Genomic DNA, 25,410 nt, shown 5'->3' on the forward strand with positions numbered 1-25,410 from the left:
TAAGGTAACATCTAACTGGTGGATATATGTTGCTATTTGTAAATACTCCATTTCTGGAATATCATATTGAGATGACATTCCTCTCTCACAATACGAGAATATAATGTGTTTGTTATACAAACCATCCTCCCTAGCTAAAAGGGAGTGTTAATGTTGTAGCTTCAGTCATGTAAGCTTGATCAAAAGATAAATTGTTTTAATTGGTATATTGATTTTGAAATCATTATGTTTACCAGTTAAACATTATTATCGTTGATTAATAATTATTAGATCATACATGCACACATATATATACTTGAGTAATTGTGTGTGTGTGTGTGTGTGTATACACACACACACATTGTACACAAACAAATAACATCTAATAATTATAAATCAATGATACCCATTAATCAATACTATATGAAACTGCATATCGATCTGATTGAATCGATACATTTAAAATGTGCACAAAAATAATCATATAAACCGATCAAATGTTGTTATCAATTATATGAAATCAATATATCCGTGATTGTATTAATGAATTTATAACATACAATGATTATGATTGGTTGTAACAAGGATTGTATTCCTTGGTAAAGCAGCCCATTATCAACAGCGATAATCACTACCTAGGAACAGCACTTACTAATAATCAAATTGTCATGAACCGGTTTGTATGGTGGTCATGGGGCATGTCTCATATAGAGACATGTCTCTACAATGACTTGGGCCATGTAGAGACATGCCTCTTTGGTGTGTATATATATATATATATATATATGCCAAGCACTTGAAACACAGAATTATCAGTGTTACAACAAGTTGCAGCAGTGTCCAACTTATACATTTGCATTCTATATTCAAAGCAAGCATATATAATTACAGTTTGACAGCCCAGATCTATTGTGTAAATCTGCAAGGAGAATTTACATCAGTAAGGAGATTCAAGAAGAGATTCCAGTCATCATATTAAAGAAAATAAAAATAAAACTCTATCAACCATCTGATCCTTATTCCTTAACAAGGTAAACCATTCAAATCCTCCCCAAAAAAGGTATTGTGTCACTACCAACGTCACAACTATCTAAATTCAATAAAACGCCTATCTCTGTTGGAACAAACAGTCATCATGAGTTTCCTAATCCAATGTATTAGCCTATGGGAACCTACTAAATAGACTAATAGTCCATCAACTGAAGTTCTAGGAAAGGAACATTACAAGAAAACCCTAGTTTAATTTGTGCAACAAATGGCAGAGCGGTTTTATAGGTCCCAAGTCGCATGCCAACTCAACTTCCAGCAATGGCCATTTAAAACAACCCCCCATTTGGTTAAGTTATAATCTCTACAGCAAATACATGAGCACAAAGAGTCCTTGGCATTCATGACCCAAGTCCTTCATGATTAATTAACGTATAAATTTGTCATTCTAGTTGGGAAGGGAAGGCTCCCACTGATACAAATGAGAAGAGAGAGTAAATCATTGATAGAAAACTTTAGGATCTAGATCCCAATCTATCTTTCCAAGAGCATAAATTTTAAGGCACAGCCAAAGAAGGAACTACAGTGAACTTCCTGGTTGATAGGAACATCACAGAGATTTCCAATTTTCTCACTTGTCTGGACAATATTTTCCAATCACAACTTGTTATCAACCTTTATAGTTTGTTTATCAGTTGCCTTATTAATAGATGACACTCAAACAATATGTACAATTTATACAAGAATTTTGTTCTAACTATTATAGTTTACAAATAATTAAATTCATCATTCATTTTCTCTAGTTTATGTTCAAAGGATTGTCATTTTGGTCACAAGTAGTTATCTGTGTAGAATAAATTTTATTTTAAAAATTGGCATATGGTCCAAATATTTACTTTGTTATGATACATTAGACAACGTTATTCTTGGCATCTTCCCTCTACATTTTGCCAATTAAATCCTGCAAAGCAAGAATATTCTACTGAGGATGAGGTGGGAGGCACTGGTGTGAGTGTATCAGTAGAAGAATTATATCTCCAATCCTTAAAAAATTAAATCAATCTGATCAATTGACAAAACAATGATAAAGTCAAGTAATCAGCAAGCATTCCCACATAAGAGCAATAACACATGTTATATGTGGAAAACCCCGGATTGGAGAAAACCATGGTGAGAAATGCTGCTAGGATCTACTGTCCTAATCCAGCCTCACAAAATCTGAATACGGTGTTAAAGGGCACCAACCATAAAGAGTCACCAAACCCCTAATTTGAGAGTGCCAACTCCTTGATCTGGGCACCCACTCAATATCTTACAGGCACCAACCATAAGGGTTTTACAATTCCTTTTCAATAAACATCATAGACATATTCTTCCTTTTGCTGCAAACACACTTTCAATACTCTCACTTTTATGATCTTCCTCAGATACACAAAGTTTTCCACTGTAATTTTCTATTTTTTTGTTTAGTCTATGCAGTAACGATTGACTACACTATATCAACTTCAAAATGTTCACACAAATATTTCTAATATATCCAGTCAATCAAGTGAACCAGTTATAACAACTTATAACCAGTCAATTTTAACAAATCAGTTATAACCAATCATTTCTTTGAATGTCTGATGATCCACCAAGACAGCCTGATGTGTAAAAAATATACAAGTATTGCTGTCTTCTTCTTGAACCACTTGTGTTTATCAGAGCATTGTTTTGATACCAGATCTACTGTACAGAAAACGCTGACAGGAGTGTGTATGTTTTATATAAAAAATAATCTTCAAAGAAAAACATCCCTCTATAGTGAACACAAATATCATGTGAGTCAAAGAAAATCACAATAACTTAACTTTCATTTTCGATGTCTTCTATCTAAAGCACCTGATTTTCTGAAGATCATATATGAGCTGAAAATTACTAATGTTATAAAAAAATCCTCCGCATTTCCACTAATTCCAATATTCTTCTGGGACTCACTATTTTCAGTGAAATTAAATGCTGTTGATTCAATTTTGAGTAGCGACTGGTAACCTGGTGTTCATGATCATAATACTAATGAAAACTTGGGTCCCAAAGATCTCTGTTGAATGCCATAAAAATCAGAGAAAGAGCTCTTACAAACCTGTTTGATATTGCAAGTACTTTTCTTTTGAAAGCAATATTCTTCTGCTTGATACATGCTCAATATTGCTTTGGTAGTAATAAGAAGCAGAGGTGTAAATATACTTTCAAACATCAATTCATATCACTAGTAAGAAAATGCTACATTCAATCCCTACTAAGTGTCGCATGTCCCTTTTTGACATCAATGACAATTCTGTCTTAACAAATCCTTTGATATTTTATTTTCTTTCACACATGGGAGAAGCACCATGTAAAAAATTCTCATCCACAAGATGTATCTTGAGTGGATAGTTCATTCCTCACTATTATTGAGAACAAAATATTTAGTTAACAAATAAATACAGTGGCAAGAAAGACTTATTAGTTAAAGAAATAAGTTCCCTTTGGCTAAGGCAAGGCAATATAATCATGGAAATGTAGAAGAAATGCAAGGCAAAATTAATGGAAGAATATCAAATGAACACTACCTTAAATATAACACGAGTTCCCATCTTAGGACCTCGACAAACTCGTCCAGAGTAAAGCCTGCACTAGTACTGACACCACAAAATTTCAGACTGTATGAAATGCCAAAAACCAAGACCCAATCAATAACTTAGGAGAACAAAAAAATTCCTTGCATTAGAAACTAAGCACTTGTCATGGCATGCACCTGATCTGTACATTGCCCTCGCCAACTTCTTGACCACTCAACTTTCCAATGTCTTTAAATGATAGTCCTGCACCAGAATTCTCAAACGCACCTGCTGCTAGGCCTCCACTTTGGGGAGAAGCATAACTGCAGTGGTAGAAAAAGAGAACAAAATATTGAAATCAATAGAGATGAGAAGCAAGAAATAATATAATCTAATAAAGAACTTCAAGTAAAGCCTATAAGGTGACATACCAACTGTGACTGAAAATTACAGACACATGCAGTTGAATGTGTAAATGGAAACACAATTTCAAGCCAAAAATATTAATAGTCAAGTTTAAATGGGACTATAATTCACTCTCTGGATACCCTTTTTTGTTCATAACATTGTCCAGCACCTACTGCGGGCATAATGTTAGCTTGCAATGAGCGTAGGTCCCAAATATCTTAAAAATAAGAAAGACCGGAACCTAATATCAAACACAGAATCAAAAGGAATAAAAATACCTAAAAGAAGATTTAAAAAATAGATTTCATACCGGGTGCTACTAAACTTCATGTCAAGCAAGAACCTTTTCTCCATCAAACATGTTAATCCAAACAGCACTGTGACAATATAAAGGTAAAAACTTTAACAGTACAGTGAATTTAGACTCAGGAAGAAGAATAGATCAGGAAACACATGGCAAGGTGAAGGTGGAAGCCACTACCATTGGTAGAGACCTGGTCAAGACCACGATTGTGGTAACATCTATGAAGTGATTTGGCTTTAAGTCAGGAGATGAATTGTTAACTTCATGTTTGGTCTCAATGTGCATGCAAGAAAATCTTCCAGGGCCTGAGAGAGCTCTGCTGTCGAGGAAAACCATAAAGGAGGTCATGAGGGATTGCAAAGTAGGCCTTTTGATTGAAGAATGTGTTAAGTTTTACAGTTTTACTTCCCCGTAGAAAATTTCACACAAGTTTAATGGGAACAAGTGGAAAGTTTCAAGTGATTCAAGTTAGTCTATTCCACACTTCACTTCCAAGGACTAAAGGTGAAGTCTTTTATTTAGCTTATTAAGTCTAATAGAGAGCAGAAAAAAATTTGAGAATTATATCTGATCCTTATAAGTGACAAGGATGCTCTTTGTAAATTAAGATGTTTTTTGGAAGATTGGATACTATAAAGATGGGAGCAAGATAGAAGTTTAATATATATATCATATTTTGAAGAAATGAAACTCTTTTTAGGACTAAAAAAATGTATACAACAGCAATGTTCATGTTGTTGATTCCTGTGCAACTATGAGTTGTATCAGTTGTGGAGGTTGCCTTCTAATTATTTTGAAGAAACGGAAAACTATTAGGTCTAATTATCTATGTATGTTTCTATTTTTTAAATTTTCATTTTATGTGGTTTATGCAATTTTATCTAGCATTAGGACATAATCACAAGGTATTTTTAAAATTCTTCAGAACGTTGATACCAACTTTGGTACCTATAGAAATATTTGTTTTCAATCATGTTTTTAGACAAATGTTAGGTGATTCTTGTTGCATCAATATCATTATCTTTCCTATCAAAATGGTTAAGTCCTTTGGTGTTGGTCTACCTTGACCTGCTGATGGCATATGCAAGTTGCTTGTCACAAAGATTATCAAGCTATGAAGCCTAGAGGGGGCTTCAACATCAAAAGAAACAAAGGAAAAAATGGGCAAACTCCATAGAAAGGCTATGATGGCAGATAACAAGTACAAGCACGAAGGATTTAGACAAGTCGTCTTTGGCACATCAAGACAAAAGCAATTATGAGGATCAACTTCCAAGCATAAAAATGTTAGTTTAGAGTGTCCAATATTCAAGCCAAGCAATTTCAATCAACTTGAAAGATCATTTATATTTTTAGAGGAAGTTACTTTGTCTTCTGATTTTCCAGCTCTACAATAAGGAAATAAGCGCAAAAATCACAAGATTGTATTTTTAGAAATTTGTTTTTTTATTTTTCTACTATTTGAGCAAAACATTGTCAATGGCAAAAGATCAACAATAAAAATTCAAGCTTCGTCATACAAAAATGGTTTGAAGAGGCAATAGAATGATGGTCAAAGGTTTTATGTTGCAACATTCAAGAACAGAAAATGGAGAAAAATTAATAAATGATTGAAAGTTTCTACGAATCATTTGAAACCTCATCAAAAAAACATTCCAAGCACCCACGCCTAGTTCAATTTTTAGTGTCACATTATAAAATCTGCACTTTTGGTGTCCAAGTCATTGGGCAAAAATCCAGATGAGTGCCAGCTTTTGTTTTCGGCATTTGAGAAATGACAGTTCGTGCAAGTACGTCAGTCACCAAAATAGCAGGGCTTCTTGTCAAAATGAAGATAACAAAGGAAATTTAGCACGTGAGTGTTGTGGGCAAAGACTAAACACAGCCAAAGGGATTAATTAGTGTCTGAAAGGTTGCGTGACGGTTGAGCCACCCCTTCAGGGGATATATTTACATTGTCCGAATTGAACTATGAATCATCATTGTACTCATGATTGTATGCTCTAATTATATGAATAAAGTACTATCTTGTTCTATGTCATAGTCTAGTCTCTGAATGTAATAACTATCCGTTTACCCTATACGGTAAACATTTGGCACCGTTGCCTGTCGAACCTGGTATCAAAGATGTGTTCCGAAGATTAACGTCGAATTTGCTCAATAAAGATCAAAATAAAATAAAATAAAAGGATGATGTGCACATAGCACGAGAAGCATTAATTCTCATGCAACAAGCAGAACAAAGGCAAAAATTTCAACAACTCACCGATGAGTACTAAGGTGGTGCCACAAGAGCACTAACCAACAGAGTGCATTCGCCTAACCGGCCGAGAAGTACCGAAGACTTGCTCGAGGAGACACGGCAAAGATTGAATTTGGTTAAAGAGACAAGGGAGGAGTTTTTAAACTTGTATATGCCAAGGGTAGAGAATTTGAACGGAAGAGAGAGAACTAGCACGACTCGAGGTGTTGAAGGAACACGAGCGTAGGATGAACTCTTCATCCCTGATACACCAGACGAACGGATACATTTCAATAACTTGCTTCTAGAAGAAATCTTCACACCACAAAGTAATGCGGTTGATCAAAGTAGCGCGGTTATACAGAACGTGGGTACATAGAACAACGTGAGTACGCAAAGCAACGCAGGTACGCAAAGTAACGTGGGTACTGTTGTTGGTAAAATCTATATTGTTATCAAAAAGGGCGCGTGATAGTTGAGTCACCCCTTCGGGAAAGTATATGTACACCGTTCAGAAGAGACTATTGAACATCATCATAATCATATTGCAAGCATTGGAGTGCATATTGCGTATATGAATAAAGTATTTTTTCTATGTTATATCCTACTGTACTACATGCGATAAGTATCATTTTACCCTGTACGGTAAACATTTGGCGTCATTGCTAGTCGAACTTGGAACAAAGGAAGTGTTATGAAGATTAATGCCGAATCTTCTTAACAAGGATAAGAATAAGATAAAAGATAAGGATGAGATACGCACGGCACAAAAAGTTTTAATTTTAGCACAATAGGCAGAGTGCAGACAGAAGCTTCGGCAGCTTGCCAACGGACATCGAGGGGGTGAAGGAGCACAGGCGGAGGAAGTGCATTCACATAGCACACCGAGGAGTGCAGAGGAATTGCTAGAAGAGACTCGACAGCGATTGAATTTGGTGGAAGAGACAAGGGAGGAGTTCCTTAACTTGTATACGCTGAGGGTAGAGAATCTGAACAGAAGGGAAGTAACTCGCACAACTCGAAGTGCCGAAGGAGCACGAGCGTGGAGTGAACTCTTCGTTCCCGATACACCCGACAAATGGATACAGGTAGAGAATCGAACAACTTCACTTGAAGAAGATCCTTCACACCAAGTAAAGCAGTTATTGGAAGTAGGGCAGTTGTCTGAAGCAGCATGGTTGTGCAGAATAACGTGGGTGCTCAAAACAACACGGGTACTCAGAACAACGCAAGTACTCAGAAAAGCGCGGGTACTCAAAACAACGCGGGTGCACAGCAAGCACCACCGCTTCAAAAGAAAATAGTAATGGCAGAACCAAAGGAAAAATTAACGAAGTTCAATGGTGATGGAACAGCAATTCCGATCAGATACTGCAAAATATGTGAAACAATAGAGACGGCGAATGGTGTAACGGACTAGGATGACTGGGTCCAACAGTTCCCGGTGACCCTACGAGGTGTAGCGATTGATTGGTTTTTAGATGTTGATCTGCAGAAATTAACTACATGGACAAAAGTCAAGAAGGAATTCATAGTAGAGTTCCGACTATGAAGAGACGATAATGAAATTGTGGAAAAAATATATAGTACGAAGCAGGGAAAGAATGAAACAATCCATGTATATGCAAGAAGGCTGAAAGAGTTGGTGTGAAAGATGGAGACCAACGGACAATTAAAGAAACGATGGTCTGTTGAAGGGCTACGACTGACACTAAAGAAGAAAATGAAGATTGTACCTCCAACATCGTACATAGATGCATATAATTGAGAGATGGAATTTGAGAGTGAGCAAAAAACAAGCAAAAAGAAGCACAAATCGTCGGACTTAGACAATTCATCTTCTGAAAGTAGCAACAGCAACAAAGAATCAAGTAAGAAGGTACAAGCATTGCAGAAGGATATGCTACGGATGATGGAGTTTAAAAATCTGAAAAAGAATCTTGACTCGGTGAAGGGGAATTGTGGTGTACGGACTGTAAGGAGGGCCACAAAAAGGGCTCCTGCCCAAAAAAACAATTTTGCGATATCTATCAGATTGCAGGACATTCCACAAAGGAATGCCCATTCAATATGAAGACTAAGGGACACCAGCAAGTGTTACTGACGCAGGAAGTGTCCACTGTAGGACTAGTTACAAACACGAACAATGACGCAACCTCACGAGGGTATGAAAACAACAATTAGCACGGACAAGGCGGTAACAATAACAATAATGGGGGCCGAAGTCAGATATAGTACGACTCGAGTGGACAACGGATGATACAATGTTGTGTGTGCAACCTCTGGGGGCACTTCACCAAAGACTGTACCATGAAGGAAACGCCACAGCTGTTGTGCAGATGGTGCAATCTAGGAGACCACGAGGATTCAAAATGCCCTAAGCAAGGGGTGAACTTGTTAAGTGTTGAAGCATGTGATGAGAAAATACTAGCCATCACTCACGAACAAGCAAAGAAGGCAATGTACCCAAATGCAGAGTCAAGCACGAACGGAGTTGGGAAAAACAAATGGAAATGGAGAAATTACAAACGAAAAGGCACTGTTGGCACCTCAAAGAGGAACCTGGCAGAACAAAATATTATAAGGCAGGCAATGCAAATGGAAGTTCCTATGAAGTTAAATGACCTTCTTACAATGCCTCAGTTGCGAACGGCAATACTGAACATGACACTACTCCCGAAAGCAACGGAAGAGATAGGAAAGGATGGTGGCAGCGGAGCGACTACAATAGACCCAATGCTACTAGCACTCACTACAAGAAAACATCCTGTAGTAGTAGAGATGGGTATCCTGAGAACCGTACTCATGAACACAATTGTAGATGGAGGATCAAGAGTAAACAAACTACCAGAGAATGTATGGAAAAAGTTGGGACAGCCTATGTTGTGGCCACCTACATTTCAACTACAAATTGTCGATCAACACAGAATCAAGCCCTTAGGGACCCTAATGAAGCAGCTTGTAACCATCGGGACGCGCCATTTTTCGTGGATTTCGTGGTCATTCCGTTAAAAAGAAAAGGGTATTGCGCCATCCTTGGATGGGGCTGGCTGGTACAAGCGAAGGTGAAACATGATTGGAAACAAAATACCCTGTCCATGTAATGCGGAGGCCAAAGATTTGTAATTGACTTGCATACACAGATGATAGGTGAGGAGGCATTGTCATCGGATTCCGAAGGTGAAGGTGGAGGGGACGACGAGGGGAATAAGAGAATGGAACCTGATGAAAAGGGAGTATTGAGACTAGGAGGGTCTAACGATGATGACTTGGACTCAGTGAACAGCCTACTCCATTGGCAAATGGAGAACTCTGAGCAATAAAGTAGAGGAAAATAAATGTCCGAAGGAATACAAAGAAGCAAAAGAAGGAAAAGCGGTTACGGTTGAAGCTGAAAGAAAGAACATACTGTATGGCCAGGACAAGAGGAAGAACATACCGTACGAACCCAACAAAAGGAAAGATTCCATCATACAGTACATGGTGAACGGACCGCATAGAAAGAAAAGGTTACACCATACCACGGATTTAGTAGAAAGGTGTCAACAACAAGGAAAACACATCATACGATCTGCACAAGAAATGAAAAAGAAGGGCTTAATAAAAACTTCAGCAATACAGAGTGAAGGTCCTAGAATCAAGAATACTGTTATTGACAGCAAGGAGTGGCAGCGGACGGAATTCATAGTACCAAGTTTAAGGATCGCGATCAAAAAGAAGCTTGGAGATATGGAAATTCTGGGGGAGAGATTGAATAATTTAAATAAACTTGACAAGCGACGACTGCAGGCACAATGGGCCATGAAGGTTTCACATAACAGGCGTAAGGCATGGCATGACAAGCATTTAAAATTGAACAAATCTCAACCAAGAAAACTAGTGTTGAAATATAATAGGCAAAACGACATCAGACCAGACAAATTTAAAGTGAAATGAGTCGGGGCATACAAAATCCACGAAGTTGGTGATAATGAGGCAATCAAATTATGGACGCTCGACGGGAAGTGCCCAATGCAGTAAATGGGTCGAAACTAAAAATCTACCATAAAAGAAATAGCACACCTCCGCAACGAACAACTTAGAGAGAATATAAATAATAATAATAAAAATAATGTATTTATGTAAAATAAGTAAATGTAAATAAAGTATATTAAAGATCTACAAAATAAGAAGCTAAAAGAGAGGAATTATAACATTGGAGCAACGACAAAATATAATAAGCTGAAGGCTATATAGAATGAACCGTACAGTCATGGTGAATGTGTATGAGGAGATGACCGTATTGTACGACTGTAATAAAGCATATGGACAAAGTGCAATGGGAGATTAAAGCCACAGTACGCCCATCAGTTGAAGGAAAAAGGCATTATATAGGCATCTAGAAAGGAGAATGGTATCGTACGACCATGAATTGGAGGGCAAAAGACAACGTATGGCAATAAGGGAACTAGAAGACTATCGTACAACATGAAAGAGTGGACCATGTGGTCTTTTTTAGAGTCTGCATACCGTACGACCCTACTTGAGGGAAGAGATTGCATGTTATAGCCCGTACGGCAACAGGGAAGGCATAAAGTCAAGCAAAGAGCACCATACAGAACCAAAAGGAGGAGAGAACACACAGCAAACACCGTAAGGCTATGACATTTTGAGTTGGGGGACCGTACGACAAGCTCAAGGTTCATAGAGAAATGTGAATACCGTACGACCATCAACAGAGAAGACCACTATACGGCTTCTGAAAGTGTGAACAAGGAGAGAGATTAAACACCACCATACTAACATCAGTGAGAAGAGTAAAATTTGACCGTACGGCAACAGGGAAGCAAGACAGGTAGTCAAAGAGACCACTGTACGGTTGAAATGCGGAGCACAGTAAGTCAAAAGGGGAACATGTGCAAGATGCACCATACGATCAAGAAGGTTGACCATAGAAAGCGACCATATAGTCGTACAGCAACAGGAAGGTACAAAAAGAACAACAATAACACCATACAGCATGCACATCTCAAATGGGGTATCGTACGAAAAGCAGCTACGAAGCCAGTTAAGGCATAAAATAGTAACATACGAACAAAGCAATCAAGGAAACAAGGCTATAATTACAACATACCACAATATGACAGGAAGGTTCTAAAAAAAAAAAAAACAATGACAAATCAAAACAGTTCACAATGAATAGCATATGATAGTGAAGGGAAGGGAAAGCCATAAACAGGTAGTAAAACATAAGCGGTAGGCAAAAGAGTATGGAATCGGAAGAAAATCACAAAAAGAGTATGGAATCGGAAGAAAATCACAAAAATGGTGTGTTCCATGGACTTCTATGTGAGTCTGAGGGTGTTAATTTGGTCTTGGCGCCTGGGGCTCTACCCTAGGACCCTGCCCCTCAACCCCGCTGGGGGTGTTGCCCCCTAGACCCCCAGTCAGTTGAGTTATGAGTCGTGGGAAGTGTGACCAGTTGATGAGACCTGGAGCTGTTGTAGGCATAGAGTGTTTGTATGTTAGAGGTGGAGAGAGCACTGAAACAAGCCTTTTGAGAGGGGTGCTATGCTTTGAGGCACTCGAAGTAGGTGTTGGATGTGAGGTTGTCCTGGTAGATGCATAGAGAGCTCGGGAGGAGTTGACCATCCAGTTGGAGGCAGTAGAGCGACACTTGGCTCAGTGTACCAAGAGTTGGAAGCAGAGAACGCGGTACAGATGGCTATCAAGGTCTGACTGGCTAAGGAGACAGTATTGTGTTAGCAGAGGCTACAGATGCAACATGTCTTGGAGACTAGTTTAGTGTAGGCACAGGAGGAATGTGAATGTGATGTGACAGAAAAAGATCTATTCTATTAGTCACAGTTAATGTATTCCATTTTGTTGATTTGTCTCAGATATTTTGTAATTGTCATCCGAAGACGACTTTACTTTTTGGGGTGGATGATGTTATCGGTAAAATCTATATTGTAGCTGACGGGTGGAAGTGTATCTGAAAGGGCACGTGACAGTTGAGTCACTACTTCGGGAAAGTACATGTACACCGTTCGGAAGGGACTATTGAACATCATCATAATCATATTGTAAGCATTGGAGTGCATATTGCGTATATGAATAAAGTATTTGTTCTGTGTTATATCCTATTGTACTACATGCAATAAGTATCCTTCTACCCTGTACGGTAAACAGGTACGCAAAGCAATGCAGGTACACAGAACAACGCAGGTGCGCAACAAGCACAGAAGTCAAGCAGAACCAAGTAGAAGATAACAATGGCAGGACCGAAGGAGAAACTGCCTAAATTTACTTGCAACGGGACAGTCCCAGTTCAACACTATAAAACATGTGAAATGATATGGACTATGAATAGAGTAATGAATGAAGATGACTAGATCCGACAGTTTCAAGCTACCCTAAGTGGTGTAGCAATCGATCAGTTTCCAAACATCGACCAGAAGAAGCTAGCCACATGGATGGAACTCGAGAAATAATTTACAGTAGAATTTCAATTACTCAAGGATGACAATTAGATTGTAGTGGAAATTTATAGTACAAAGCAAGGGAAGAATGAAACAGTCTGCATATACGTGAGGAGACTAAAGGAGCTAGTGAGAATGATGGAAAGCCCACTAGCCGACGGGTTAAAGAAACGATGGTTTGTCAAAGGGCCACGACCAACACTGCAAAAAAAGATGAAAATAGTACCTCCAACATCGTGCATTGATGCATATAACCGCGCAATGGACTTAGAAAGCAAACACAAAACCTGGAAAAAGAAGACAGATCTTCGAATTTGAAAGATTCATCCTCCGAAAGCCGCGATGAGGAATCAAATTAAAAGGTTTGGGCATTATAAAAAGATATGTTGCGTATGATGAAAGAATTTAAAAACATGAAAAAGAACCCTGGCCAAAACAGAGAAGGGGAACTATGGTGTACATACTACAAGGAGGGTCACACAAAGGGCTCTTGCCCCAAGAACCGATTTTGTGATATCTGCCAGATTGTCAGACATTCCACCAAGGAATGCCTGTTTAATATAAAAACAAAGGGTCACCAGCAAGTGAAATTGACGCAAGAAGTGTCCACCTCAAGAGATATGGGAACAAATACAAACAATGACGCAACAGCTTCACGAGGGTATTGAAACAACTGACACGGAAGTGGAGGCAACAACAATAACAGGGGTCATAGCTGGATACAATACGATCCAACCAGATGGCCAATGATATAATGTCACATGTGCAACCTATGGGGCAACTTCACCAAGGATTGTACTACGAAGGGAACACCACAAGTATTGTGCAGATGGTGTGGTCTTGGAGACCACGATGACTCAAAATGCCCTAAGCTTGGGGTGAACCTGTTGACTATAGAAAGATGTGAGGAAGAAACATTATCAATTACTCACGAACAAGCGAAAAAGGCGATATACCCAGATCCAGAAGAGGAAAAGAAAAAGATGTAGCAAGCGAAAGCAGAAATAGAAAATGAGATGGAGGCCAAAGGAATGCAAATGAAGGACACTGTTGGTACCTCGAGGAACCAGGCAGAACAAAACATTATACGGCAGGTAATGCAAGCTAAGGTTCCTATGAAATTAAATGACCTTGCAATGCCTCAATTACGGACAGTGATCGTAAACATGACACCATTCCCAAAGGCAGTGGACGAGCCAGGAAAGAATACCCGCAGTGGAAGCAGAACTACCACGATAGACCCAATGCTACTCGCATTGAACATAGGGAGGGCACCCTGTAGTAGTTGAGATGGTTATTCTCATAACCATCCTTACTAACACCATTTTGAATGGAGGATCAGGTGTAAATGTGCTACCTAAGGAAACGTGGAAGAAGTTGGACAACTAACCCTATGGCTGCCTACATTTCAATTGCTTAGCGCCAATCAACATGGAATCAAACCCCTCGGAACTCTAATGGCGCAAACAGTAACAATCAAGACACAACCCTTCTTACTCAACTTTGTGGCCATTCTGTTGAAAAGGAAAGGTTACGACACCATCCTCAAAAGGGGCTGGCTGGTACAGGCAAAGTTGAAACATGACTGGAAAGAGAAGGTCATAGGTTTGTAATTGACCTACACACCCAGATGGTGGGAGAAGATGTGGCATCGTCAAAACTTTGAAGCTAAAGAAGGAGACGATGAAGGAAAGAAAAGGATGGAACCCAATAAAGAAGGAATCCTGAAACTAGGAGGAGGATTTGACAATGACAACTTGGACTCAGTGAATGGCCTACTCTATTGGTAAATGGAGGACTATGAACTCTTTTCGAGTTGTCACATGTTAGGGGTGGAAGAAGGATGTAAGAGAAATGAAAAGAACGAATTTTCGACAAAATATAGAGAGGTCAAGGAAGGGGAGGCATTGATAGATGAAACACCTGCGCATACATTCAGCGATGAAAAACCTATTAAATATGAATAACCCATGGTGAAGACTGTGAACCTAGGAGACGAGGCCAACCCTAAGAACATTTTTGTGGGAGATGACTGGAATCCAGCACTAAAAGCTGCAACATTTAAGATATTCATGAAGTATAAGGACGTTTTTGCGTGGACATACAAAGACCTGAAGGGGTACCGCCAAAATTGTGTCCACTACATCCCACTAATACAAGGAGCAATACCAGTACAGAAGCGACCATACCACATGAATAAAAACTACATGGCACAGGTCAAAGACGAGATTAACCAAATGCTTGATGCAGGCATTATTTTTCAAGTACAAACAAGTGAGTGGGTGTCTCCAATTGTGATATCACTGAAAAAGGAGGATACCACTCAAATAAGAATATGCATGGATTTTTGTTGTTTGAACGCTATAACAATCAAGGATCCATCCCAATATCGTTTACTCACAGTATTGTGGAGGAAGTTGTCGAGCACGGAATATACTCATTCATGGATGAATTTTCTGGCTACAATCAGATATCCATCACCGAGGAAGATAAGCTCGAAACAACTTTTGTGGTGGAAGATTGAGTCTATGCCTACAATCAAATGTCATTCGGACTGTGCAACACCCCGAAAACGTTTCAAAGAATCATTCTACACATCTTCAACAAGATGTCAGTAGGGAACTTCAAAGCTTTCTTGGACGATTGGTATGTTTTCAGCAAGGAGGAAAAGCACCTAACCACACTCAAGGAGTGTATGAAAAGATGCAAACGGGCACAACTAGCACTCAACCCTAAGAACTGCAGATTCATGATGCCTCAGAGAAAGTTGTTATGACACATCATGTGCAAGGCAGACTTGAAGAAAGACCTGGATAAGGCCCAAGTGATTCTGGAAATGTCACTGTCGACAAATGTGACCAAAGTAAAATCATTCCTAGGACACATAGGGTACTACCAGAGGTTTATTAAAAAATTTGCCAAAATATCTTACCCTCTCGACAAACTAACTTGCAAAGAACCCTACAAATGGGAAACAGAATAGGATGAAGCTTTCAAAGATTGAAAACATGACTAGCCTTAGCACCTATTCTGGCTTACCCCAACTGGGACAAGGAGGTCCATGTACATGTTAATGCGTCAAATTTTGCCATTGGAGGAACACTGGCACAAACAGGTGATCATGGATTAGACCACCTAGTTTACTTTGCAAGTGACTCTTGCCAAAAGCAGAAAAAAACTACAGCATCAATGAGAGGGAAGCTCTCGAAATGGTATATGCTATGCATAAGTTTAGGCACTACTTACTAGCAACCCCATTCGTGTTTTATGTAGACCATTAGGATTTGCTATATTTGGTGGATAAACCAATCATTCAAAGACGGATAAGTAGATGGTTACTTCTTCTGCAAGAACTCACATTTAAGATTGTAGTATGACTCGAGAAAAGTCATGTGAGCACAGACCACCTCTCTAGAATCAAGTCAGGGGAACCACCTGAGGGAGTATATGATGACTTTCTAGATGCACAATTGTTTCAGATCGTCATACTTCCATCATGGTATGCAAGTATTGGAGAGTATCTTTTAACAGGTCAGTTCCCTAGGGAAATGCAACCAAAAGAAAGACAAAAACTCATACTAAGAAGCCGAATATTCCAATTAATCAACGGGCTACTATACAAGACAAGACCTAACCAAATTCTTCGGTGATGTGTTCTCAAGGAGGAAATACCAAGAGTATTGAGGGAAGCACATGAAGGGCCCACAAGCATACATATGGGGTCTGACACAACTACACGCAAGATACTTCTCGCTGGATTGTGGTGGTCTACCATGCATAACGATGCCAAGGAGTGGGTCATTGGATGTGACACATGCCAGAGAGCCAAAAAACCATTAAAAGGGGATTTTATGCCCTTAAACCCTTCACATGCACAGGAGTTGTTTGAATGGTGGGGACTGGACTTTGTTGGACCCCTGAAGGTAAGCAAAGCCCGCAGATGTCAATCCATCGTCATAGCAACGAATTACCTCACAAAGTGGGTAGAGGCACGGGCTCTACTAGATAATTTTGCACTCAGTACGAAGAGATTTATCTATGAACAAATCATTACAAGGTACGGTATAACAATTCAACTGACAAGCGACCGCGGAGGGCACTGTCAACCATGTTATTAGACTACTTACTACGGAATTTAAAATCTACCATTCACTTTCAAGATCGTACTTACCAAGAGTGAATAGACAGGCAAAATTAACAAACAAAATATTGGTTTTAGTGATCTATAAATCATGCAATGTTGAAGGTGAAGATTGGGAAGAGAAGTTGTCATTAGCGTTATGGGCTTATTGTACCTCCTACAAGGTCACCATGGGACACACCATTTCAGTTGATGTATGGTCAAGAGGTCGTAGTACCAATAGAGTTTATGGTACTGAGCTTACGAATAACAATTGAAAACAAGTTGAGAGACATGGAGAATCGCAAGGAGCAGTTATATAACCTGAATAAGCTCAATGAACAGAGACTACAAGCATAATGGGCCACGGAGGTTTCACAGTTTAGACACGAGGTTTGGCACGGCAAGCACTTGAAGCTGAACAAATTCCAACCAAGCCAATTAGTATTGAAATATAACCCGCGTAATGAGATCAAACCTGGTAAATTCAAAGAAAAGTGGGTTAGACATTACAAGATTCGTGAAGTGGGCAATAACGGAGCAATCAAACTATGGACGTTGGACGAGAAGGAAGTGACCAATGCAGTAAATGGTTCAAAGTTTAAAATTTACCATCAGAGGAATAAAGGCTGGGGAAATGATGATACCCGAACAAACAATTTAGATCAAATGTGAATAGTTAATAATAAGTCAATACTAAATAGTAATTAAATAATAATTGTAATAAAATAAATATATATTACAATTTTTGGCATTATGATATAAAAGTATGATTTAGAGGCAAAAATATTAACACCCTACTTACAAGAGACACCCTAAGAGGACTGTATAGCACAACACAACATAAAGGCATAACCCACACTCCATATGGCCGAAGATATGGATAGACAACACCGTACGGCAGTCTGGAGAAAAAAAAACTGGGCGCATGCTTGAAGAAATTCACCATACGCTATCATAAAAAGCAATTGAGAAATTCGACATCGTATGGCCTCGGTGAGCACTATAAGAAAAAGAAACCCCATTCGTACAGGCACATGTGAAGGCACACCGTTAGGAGATTGGGAAGCAAACAAAGAAGCACCCAAAGCGATTTGCAAGTATCAAGAGAACACCATACAGGGTCAAGAAAAACAATACAGGCTATCGAAAGAGATTTTATAACAAACCGTACAGTAGTGCTAGTGTACCAGAGATCACAAAAGCAAACAAAGGAGGGCACGTAAGGAGAACACATCAATCCTAGATCATTGTACGACTGTTGATGACCGTTGTGGTAGTGTCTTTGCCAAGATTTGTACAGACTGTGTGAATGAATATACGTTTATGCCATACGCAAGAAATTATACTGAAGACCGTACCGTACAGACACATTATGCTTTGTAGATTGCACGACAACCACTTGTAATGGACGGAAAGCATTTATAATTTGGAGTTGTACGATGTTCATAGCCAAAATTCCAAATCATTATGGGCAACCAAATTGCCAAGAGAAAATACCATACAAACTGGCAAGAGCAAAGAAGGCAATGCATCTATTAAAAACTCAATTTCTTGAAGTTGCACGAACGATATAGTCGTACCATTCAACCATAAGGAGTTGTACAGAATTGGGAGATAGGAAAAACCTAATTGTTTTTCAGCAAACAAAAAGACAAAAGAGAAGAAAATTATGGAGTCGGCTAATAAGAGAGCCTAGAAGAAAAAGTTAGAAGAAGATTTGGCTACCAGTAACAAGATGAATCGAAATGTAAAGACATTGCCTTCAGGTGTCCGAGTTGCAAGAGGCACAACCACTAGCAAAAAAAACGGCAAACAACCAACGACTGCAACAGTGCAGCTCACACCACAAAACATTCCTTTCAAACGCCTGAATGGAGTCGAGTGTAGGAAATGGTGGCACGATACACCCGATAATCACCTGGTAAAGAATAGCATAAGGCATAGGTAGAATGCCAATCTTTCGCATTCAAGAGTACGAGGGCTTTCTGCACCATGATCAACACTTACAACCGGTTCTCCAAAGCCAGATCATTTTCCTACCTAGGGCGAGACTTCATAATCTCCTTTAGAGCACCAGACATTCACTAGGGTATTCGGCATACTCGGCCATGCAGAGGGAGGCATGAAAATTGATGGAAAATCGAAGAAATGGAGCTTGTGTGCGGTGAACTATCTAAGGCAGAAAAATAAGCATTGATGGACACTTCTAAAGGCAGAGGACTGAAAAAGTATAATATTCAGGAAGGACAATGGCGCTACCTCATGAACCTGGTTAAGAGTGGACTTACAATGAAAGATCCCCAATCCCAGTGACCTTGGAAATTGATGCTTGTTTCAAAATCCGAGACTTGGACCAAACTTTTGTACCTTTGAATAGACTTTATAGAATTCTGATTTCTTTTTGTTTTTTTTCTCATTTTCAAGTTTTTAAGTGTTTTTGAAGATATATGCAAGTAAATGACAAATAACAAATAACTTTACACTAAAAATGATGAGCAGCATTTAGATATTGAAAACACTTAGCAATCTGGAAATGATTCAAATCGTACCAAGTATAATATTCAAATTTTTGTTGTCAAAGAAATGAATATATCAAATGGATTTGTTGTTGTCTACAATGAACTTGACACCAATTGTAGAAGGGTTTACAATCACAAAAGATGAAGAGCTTGTTGTCACAAACCCCTGTATGATCTCCAAATTGCATAACATGGTTGCTAATAAGGAATGGCACCTAAAATACAAGTATGAGCTGCCTCTGGAAGAAACGCCTAAGCTATAATAAATTGGCCACATAGCTGAATGTGATGTTTCCTTCTGATAAATGGTGCTATGAAGAATGTCGATCCTTGCCATAGAAAATAGTATCTTCCAACTCGAATACTGAATCACCAAATCCTTATTGAGGTTTGCATCCCAATACTCCAGACTTACAGTTTTTATCCCAAGCCTTTGAATCGCTCTAGTAGAGCAATTTCCAATCTCACAAGTTTCAAATATCAAAAGATACTCCACAATTAGGTCTTCATCTCCTTATAACTCGTCCCAAGTGCAAATCAAACCCAAAATGAGAATTATTCTTTGCACTTTATAATAAAAACACATTTTTCCAAATAAAGGCATCTAAGCTACAAGAAAAACATTACTTTATTAAAATGTCATAAATCAAAGCGTCAAAAGGTCTCTAGATATTGAAATAGTTTATAACAATTCAAGACCTTTCCAACGAGCTATAACACAAGGGCACATCTGACCAAATGAAGTCATATTCCCCTTATTACTCCGAAATGGCTATATAAATAGCCTTATTATAAATTAGTTAAATGCTAGCTTAGGAAATATTTAAACATATTAAAATATTCCCCATTTTGCCTCTGAAAGCCCAAACCAACCAAATAAAGGTGAAACTGACCATGTCACCTATCTATGACTGATAATGGACGAGATGGGTCAACTGGCAGTCCCTTCTCTATAATCAAGGGATGCTCCTAGAAACTAGTGAACACACCCTGCCATCCTAAAATTGAAACCATGGAATGGCCCCGTGGAACCTCACATCTGGAAACTGCCACATCTTCCTAAAATGTAGGGATACCCCCTAAAATCAAGGAATTGCACCCAACTGGCTCTCCAACTGCTTGTAAAGTCAAGCTCGATCACTGAATATCGTGTATGAGTCCCTATCCACAACTACTAGCCTATGAGACCCCCATGATAGGCTAGCTAACTCACATAACTCTATTGGTCAGATTACAGAGGGTACATGACAGTCCTCCCTTCTTGGAGATTTTTGCCCACAAGCAACTACAATGCTGGGTGTTGCAAAATGGATTCACCTCCCAAGGGGTATCCTTTATGGATAGACACCTCCAGCATACCAAATACTCCTAAATCAACCTACTTCTCAACGTCATTCTCTCACCTCAAGAATCTCCTTAGGAACCAAAGTCAACTTACTTCCCTCATCCAAGGGAGGTAAATCGAGTGATGCTATAATATGTTTCCCTAGTGCCTTCTTCGGGCATGATACGTGGAACACATTATGGATCCTACTATTAGGTGGTAACTCAACCTCATAAGCAACCTCTCCAACTGGCTTGAGAACTCAGTAAGGTCCGTAAAAATGATGTTTGAGCTTCTCAGCTCCCCCTCCCCCTTACAGGTGCTCTGTTGGTAGGATTGTATGCATAGGAAAACCATGTCATCCACCTCAAATACCCTCTCATTCTTATGTCGATCAGCGTACATCTTTTGTTGATTCGATGCATGCTATAAGTTCTCCCTGAGAGAATTCATGATATCCTCGATGCAAGAGCATCCAATGTGTAAGGGTAATCACCCAAAAATATGCCTAGTGTTAGTTTTTGTTTAATGTTTTTGTATTTCTGGATACCCATTTGGGCCAAATACAGATTTCAACTCTCATAGTTCCACTCTTGATTTTTAGAGTTTGTGTTTTTTGGCACCTCGGGATGTGTCAGTGCAGAAAATAGGTTATTTTGTAATTGAACCATAATTATGATGAGTTAGAGGGTATAAGTTGGAGGAATGATTATAATTGTAATTTAAAGCATTCCAGAAAAAGAATCAAATCAAAAGGCTTTACAGTTTGAAAGTTATTGCAATTTTAAGTTGCCTGGAGACCCCTTAAGAACGCTTCAAAGTTAGATTTAAGGAACTAAACGGCCTCGTACGGGCCCAAAAAATGGGGGACTAACAACGCTTGCTTATAAAGCTATAGAGCACTTGGAGAGCTTTCGGAAAATGTAAGTGGTCTGTCAATCGGAGTCTCGAATCAAAAGTTATGTCTCCCGGAAGTTGGACTACCATTTTTGGATTCTTCTAATTTTACACCAGCCTCTAAAATGTCTTTTAGAACCTTCTACTTTCACGGTGGATGCCTAATGGCATATTCTAAAATGTCTTCCTAACCCTAAACCTATTTTGGGTTACATAAGGTCATTTCTTGCATGGTAAAGGCAATTTTTGTGGAGTTTGGGAGAAGGTACTGTGAGAAGGGTTTTTGCCCAAAATCTAATAACATTGTAAGCCCATGGCATGTAGTTGAGTCTATTTTCTCTATACTAAATGTAATAGCATATCATTTCTGATAATAAGATTCCCCTTTTCCTATTGTGTTCATTTTGTCTTGGGTTGTGCCCTCATCAATCTTGGTTCTCCTATAACCAATCCTGTGCCAAAGGAACTATGTTGTCACTCAAAGCCAAATCAACAAAAGATAATGCATTGTAGCCATAAAGAGCTATGAAAGGAGACATATCAATGAAATGTGGTACATAGTATTATAATAATACTCGCCTAGATACAACCAACGCTCCCATGCCTTCTGTTGCCCCAACACATAGTTATGCAGATACCCCTCAATCCACTTATTAAATATCTTTGTCTGCCCATCTGTCTAAGGGTGGTAGCTGGTACTAGATGTCAACTTTGTGCTCACGAGCCTAAAAATTTCCTGCCAAAAGGAACTCAAGCATCTGCTGTTCTTGTCACTCACTATGGTCTTAGGGAGACCATAGAGTCTAAACACCCCCCTGAAGAATAGCTAAACTACCCGGAATGTTGTGAAATCAACTGCAATCAGAAAGAAGTGGGCATATTTAGTCAACCTGTCCACAACAACGTAAATACAATCATTCCCCTACACTCGAGGAAGACCTGTAATGAAGTCAATAGAGAGTCCTGTCCACTTTTGTTCCAGTATAGGCAAGTGCTACAGGAACCCAGCAGGAAAAGTATGCTTTGTCTTGTTTTGTTGCAAGCCATGCATTCACGAGCATGACATAAGACATCATCCTTGGGACCCTTCCAAGAAAATCTCTCACGTACAACTCTATATGTTGTACCATAACCGGTGTGCCTTGTTGTAGGAGTATAATGGAGGGTCTGCAAAATCTGTCTCTTTAACTATGATTCAAGAACAAGGTAGACTCTGTTTTTGTAGTAGATGACATCATCAATCACCCTGTATTTATTAGCATGTACCAATCTATCCATGATCTCACAAGCATGCTGATTTTTGGAATACTCAACTAAAAGTTGAGCCTTCCAATCTGTTGAAATCTCACTCAATGAACATAGGGCAGCAAGTGATGGTTTCTTAGAAAGTACATCAGCAACAGTATTCTTCTACCCATTAATAAATTCTATGTCAAAATCATAGGCTTGAATCTTGCTTACCCACTTTTGTTGACGATCATTGCGCTCTTTTTTATCAAGCAAATATTTCAAACTATTGTGGTCAGTTCTTACCACGAATTTGTTGCCAACAAGATACTCTCTGAATTTGACATGCATGCATAACAGTCAACATTTCCTTATCATAAGTAGAATACAACCTGTCATTATCACATAGCTTCCTACTCTCATAGGCAATGGGATGTTTGTTCTACATCAAAACAGGCCCTATACCCCCACCTGAAGCATCACACTCAAGTACAAAAGGCTAAGAGAAATCAAGGAGTGCTAAAACCGGACATGCTCATAACCTCCTTGAGTTTGTCAAAGACTCCTTGTGCCCACTCTGTCCATCTAAAGGCTCCCTTCTTCGCGAGATCTCTCAAAGTTGTTGCTAACTGAGAGAATTCCCTCACGAACCTCCGATAATATGCACATAAACCAAGGAATCCATGTAACTCAGTAACGCTCCTAGGATAGGGCCAATCCCAAATTGCCTGGATTTTCTCCTCATGCACCTTTACTCCGTCAGTACTGATAACATGGCCCAAATATAAAATCTCACTAAGTCCAAACTCACATTTGGATAGCTTACCAAATAGAGACTTACTCTCCATGATGCTAAGTATCTCCTCTAGGTGTTTGAGATAATCCTCCCAAGTACAACTATAAATCAAGATATCATCAAAAAACACTAGAACCGATTTCCTCAACTGCTTATTGAAGATATGGTTCATACAGGATTGAAAAGTGGCCGGTAAATTTGTGAGACCAAAAGGCATCACCAAGAACTCATAATGCCCATAGTGATAACGGAATGCAGTCTTATGTACATCCTCATCTCGCACACATAACTGATGATAGCCTGAACGAAAATCAATCTTAGAGAAGTAGATAGCTCCATTAAGCTCATCCAACAACTCATCAATGCATGGAATGGGATATCTATTTTTTATCGTCTTCTTGTTCAAAGCCCTATAATCTATACACATCCGCAGAATCTCGTCCTTCTTCTTAACCAGTACCACAAAAGAAGCAAAAGGACTAGAGCTAGGGCGTATGAACCCCGTGTCTACGAAGTCATGAATGGTCTTCTCAATCTCATCCTTGTATGCTCTAGGATGACGATATGGAGTGGTGATTACTAGCTTAGCTCCATCCTCCATTTCTATCCCATGCTCAAATCCTCTATTAGGAGGTACACCTGAGGGTATATCACCAAACACTCGACCATGCTGATCCATCACAGACTGTATATCAACATGAAATGCCCTGCCATCCTGAGATGTAGGTGTCTTGGGCTTCACATAACAATGTGTAGCCCAAATCACGTCATCATGTCTAATGATAGTCTCCATCCTAGGAGAAGACACCTCCCTAGATCCACCATCTGATGCTGCCCTCAAGATAGTCTTCTTCCCTCCAGAAAGGAACTCTAACTGCATACGGTGATGGTTAATAATGCATCGTCCAATACCCTATAACCACTGCATGCCCAAAACCACATCATAATCCTCCAGTGGGAGTACATAGAAATCATCTATCAAGGTATAATCTCCCATCTGAATGCTAAGTTGAGAAATCCTCCTAGTACAGCCCAATACTGCACCATCTGCAACCTTCACCCCAAAACTAACAAAGAACTCATACTGCAAGCCACGCCTATCCACTAATTTTTTATCAATAAAATTGTGTGTGGTGCCTGTGTCTACCAAGCTCACAACCTGTTGGCCTTGAAGTGTTCCTTTCAAATGGAAGGCTCAAATCTAGGAAAATTGGATAGAGTAGCTATAGTCACTTCAACTGATGCCAAGGGCTCAGAAGTGTCTAACTCTAACCGCGGATGCTCCTGCTCAATCTCCCCCTGACTATCCTCAGTATCCATGTCAGGAATCTCCTCATCTCCCATCTCGGATGTCACCTCAATCAAATGAGCTTTGTCTTTACCAAGGCAACGGTGTCTGAGCTCCCATGGCTCCTACTTATAGGAGAAGCATAGCTTTCTCCTTCTCAAATCATTCCTCATCTCCTGGTCCATCCTGGGAGGTCGAGATAATGGTCCACCTCTACCTTGGGAAGTGTTGGCCTTTTGTGGAGGCCGAGAATCCCTGAATGGCTTCTTATTTGTC

General features: G+C 39.3%; 1 protein-coding gene across 8 annotated transcripts in view; it reads right to left on the reverse strand.

Moving 5' to 3' along the window:
- Nucleotides 1–25,410, reverse strand: part of LOC149574901 (Protein kinase superfamily protein) — a 192,506-nt gene that overhangs the window by 135,268 nt on the left and 31,828 nt on the right. For all 8 annotated transcript variants that reach the window (XR_016360107.1, XR_016360108.1, XR_016360106.1 and 5 more), the window contains exons 2-3: nt 3,743–3,868; nt 3,558–3,615 (exon numbers count right to left, since the gene is read on the reverse strand). Coding sequence is in view for 4 of the 8 variants with exons in the window: in XM_089814751.1 (XP_089670877.1) it covers nt 3,558–3,615; nt 3,743–3,868 (184 nt within the window). In the remaining 4 variants the exon portion in view is untranslated. The remainder of the gene's footprint in view (nt 1–3,557; nt 3,616–3,742; nt 3,869–25,410) is intronic.

The sequence above is a fragment of the Cupressus sempervirens genome, chromosome 2 (genome assembly GCF_028749045.1).
Source record: "Cupressus sempervirens isolate cs-2001-9-10 chromosome 2, ASM2874904v1, whole genome shotgun sequence".
NCBI classification, from domain to species: domain Eukaryota; kingdom Viridiplantae; phylum Streptophyta; class Pinopsida; order Cupressales; family Cupressaceae; genus Cupressus; species Cupressus sempervirens.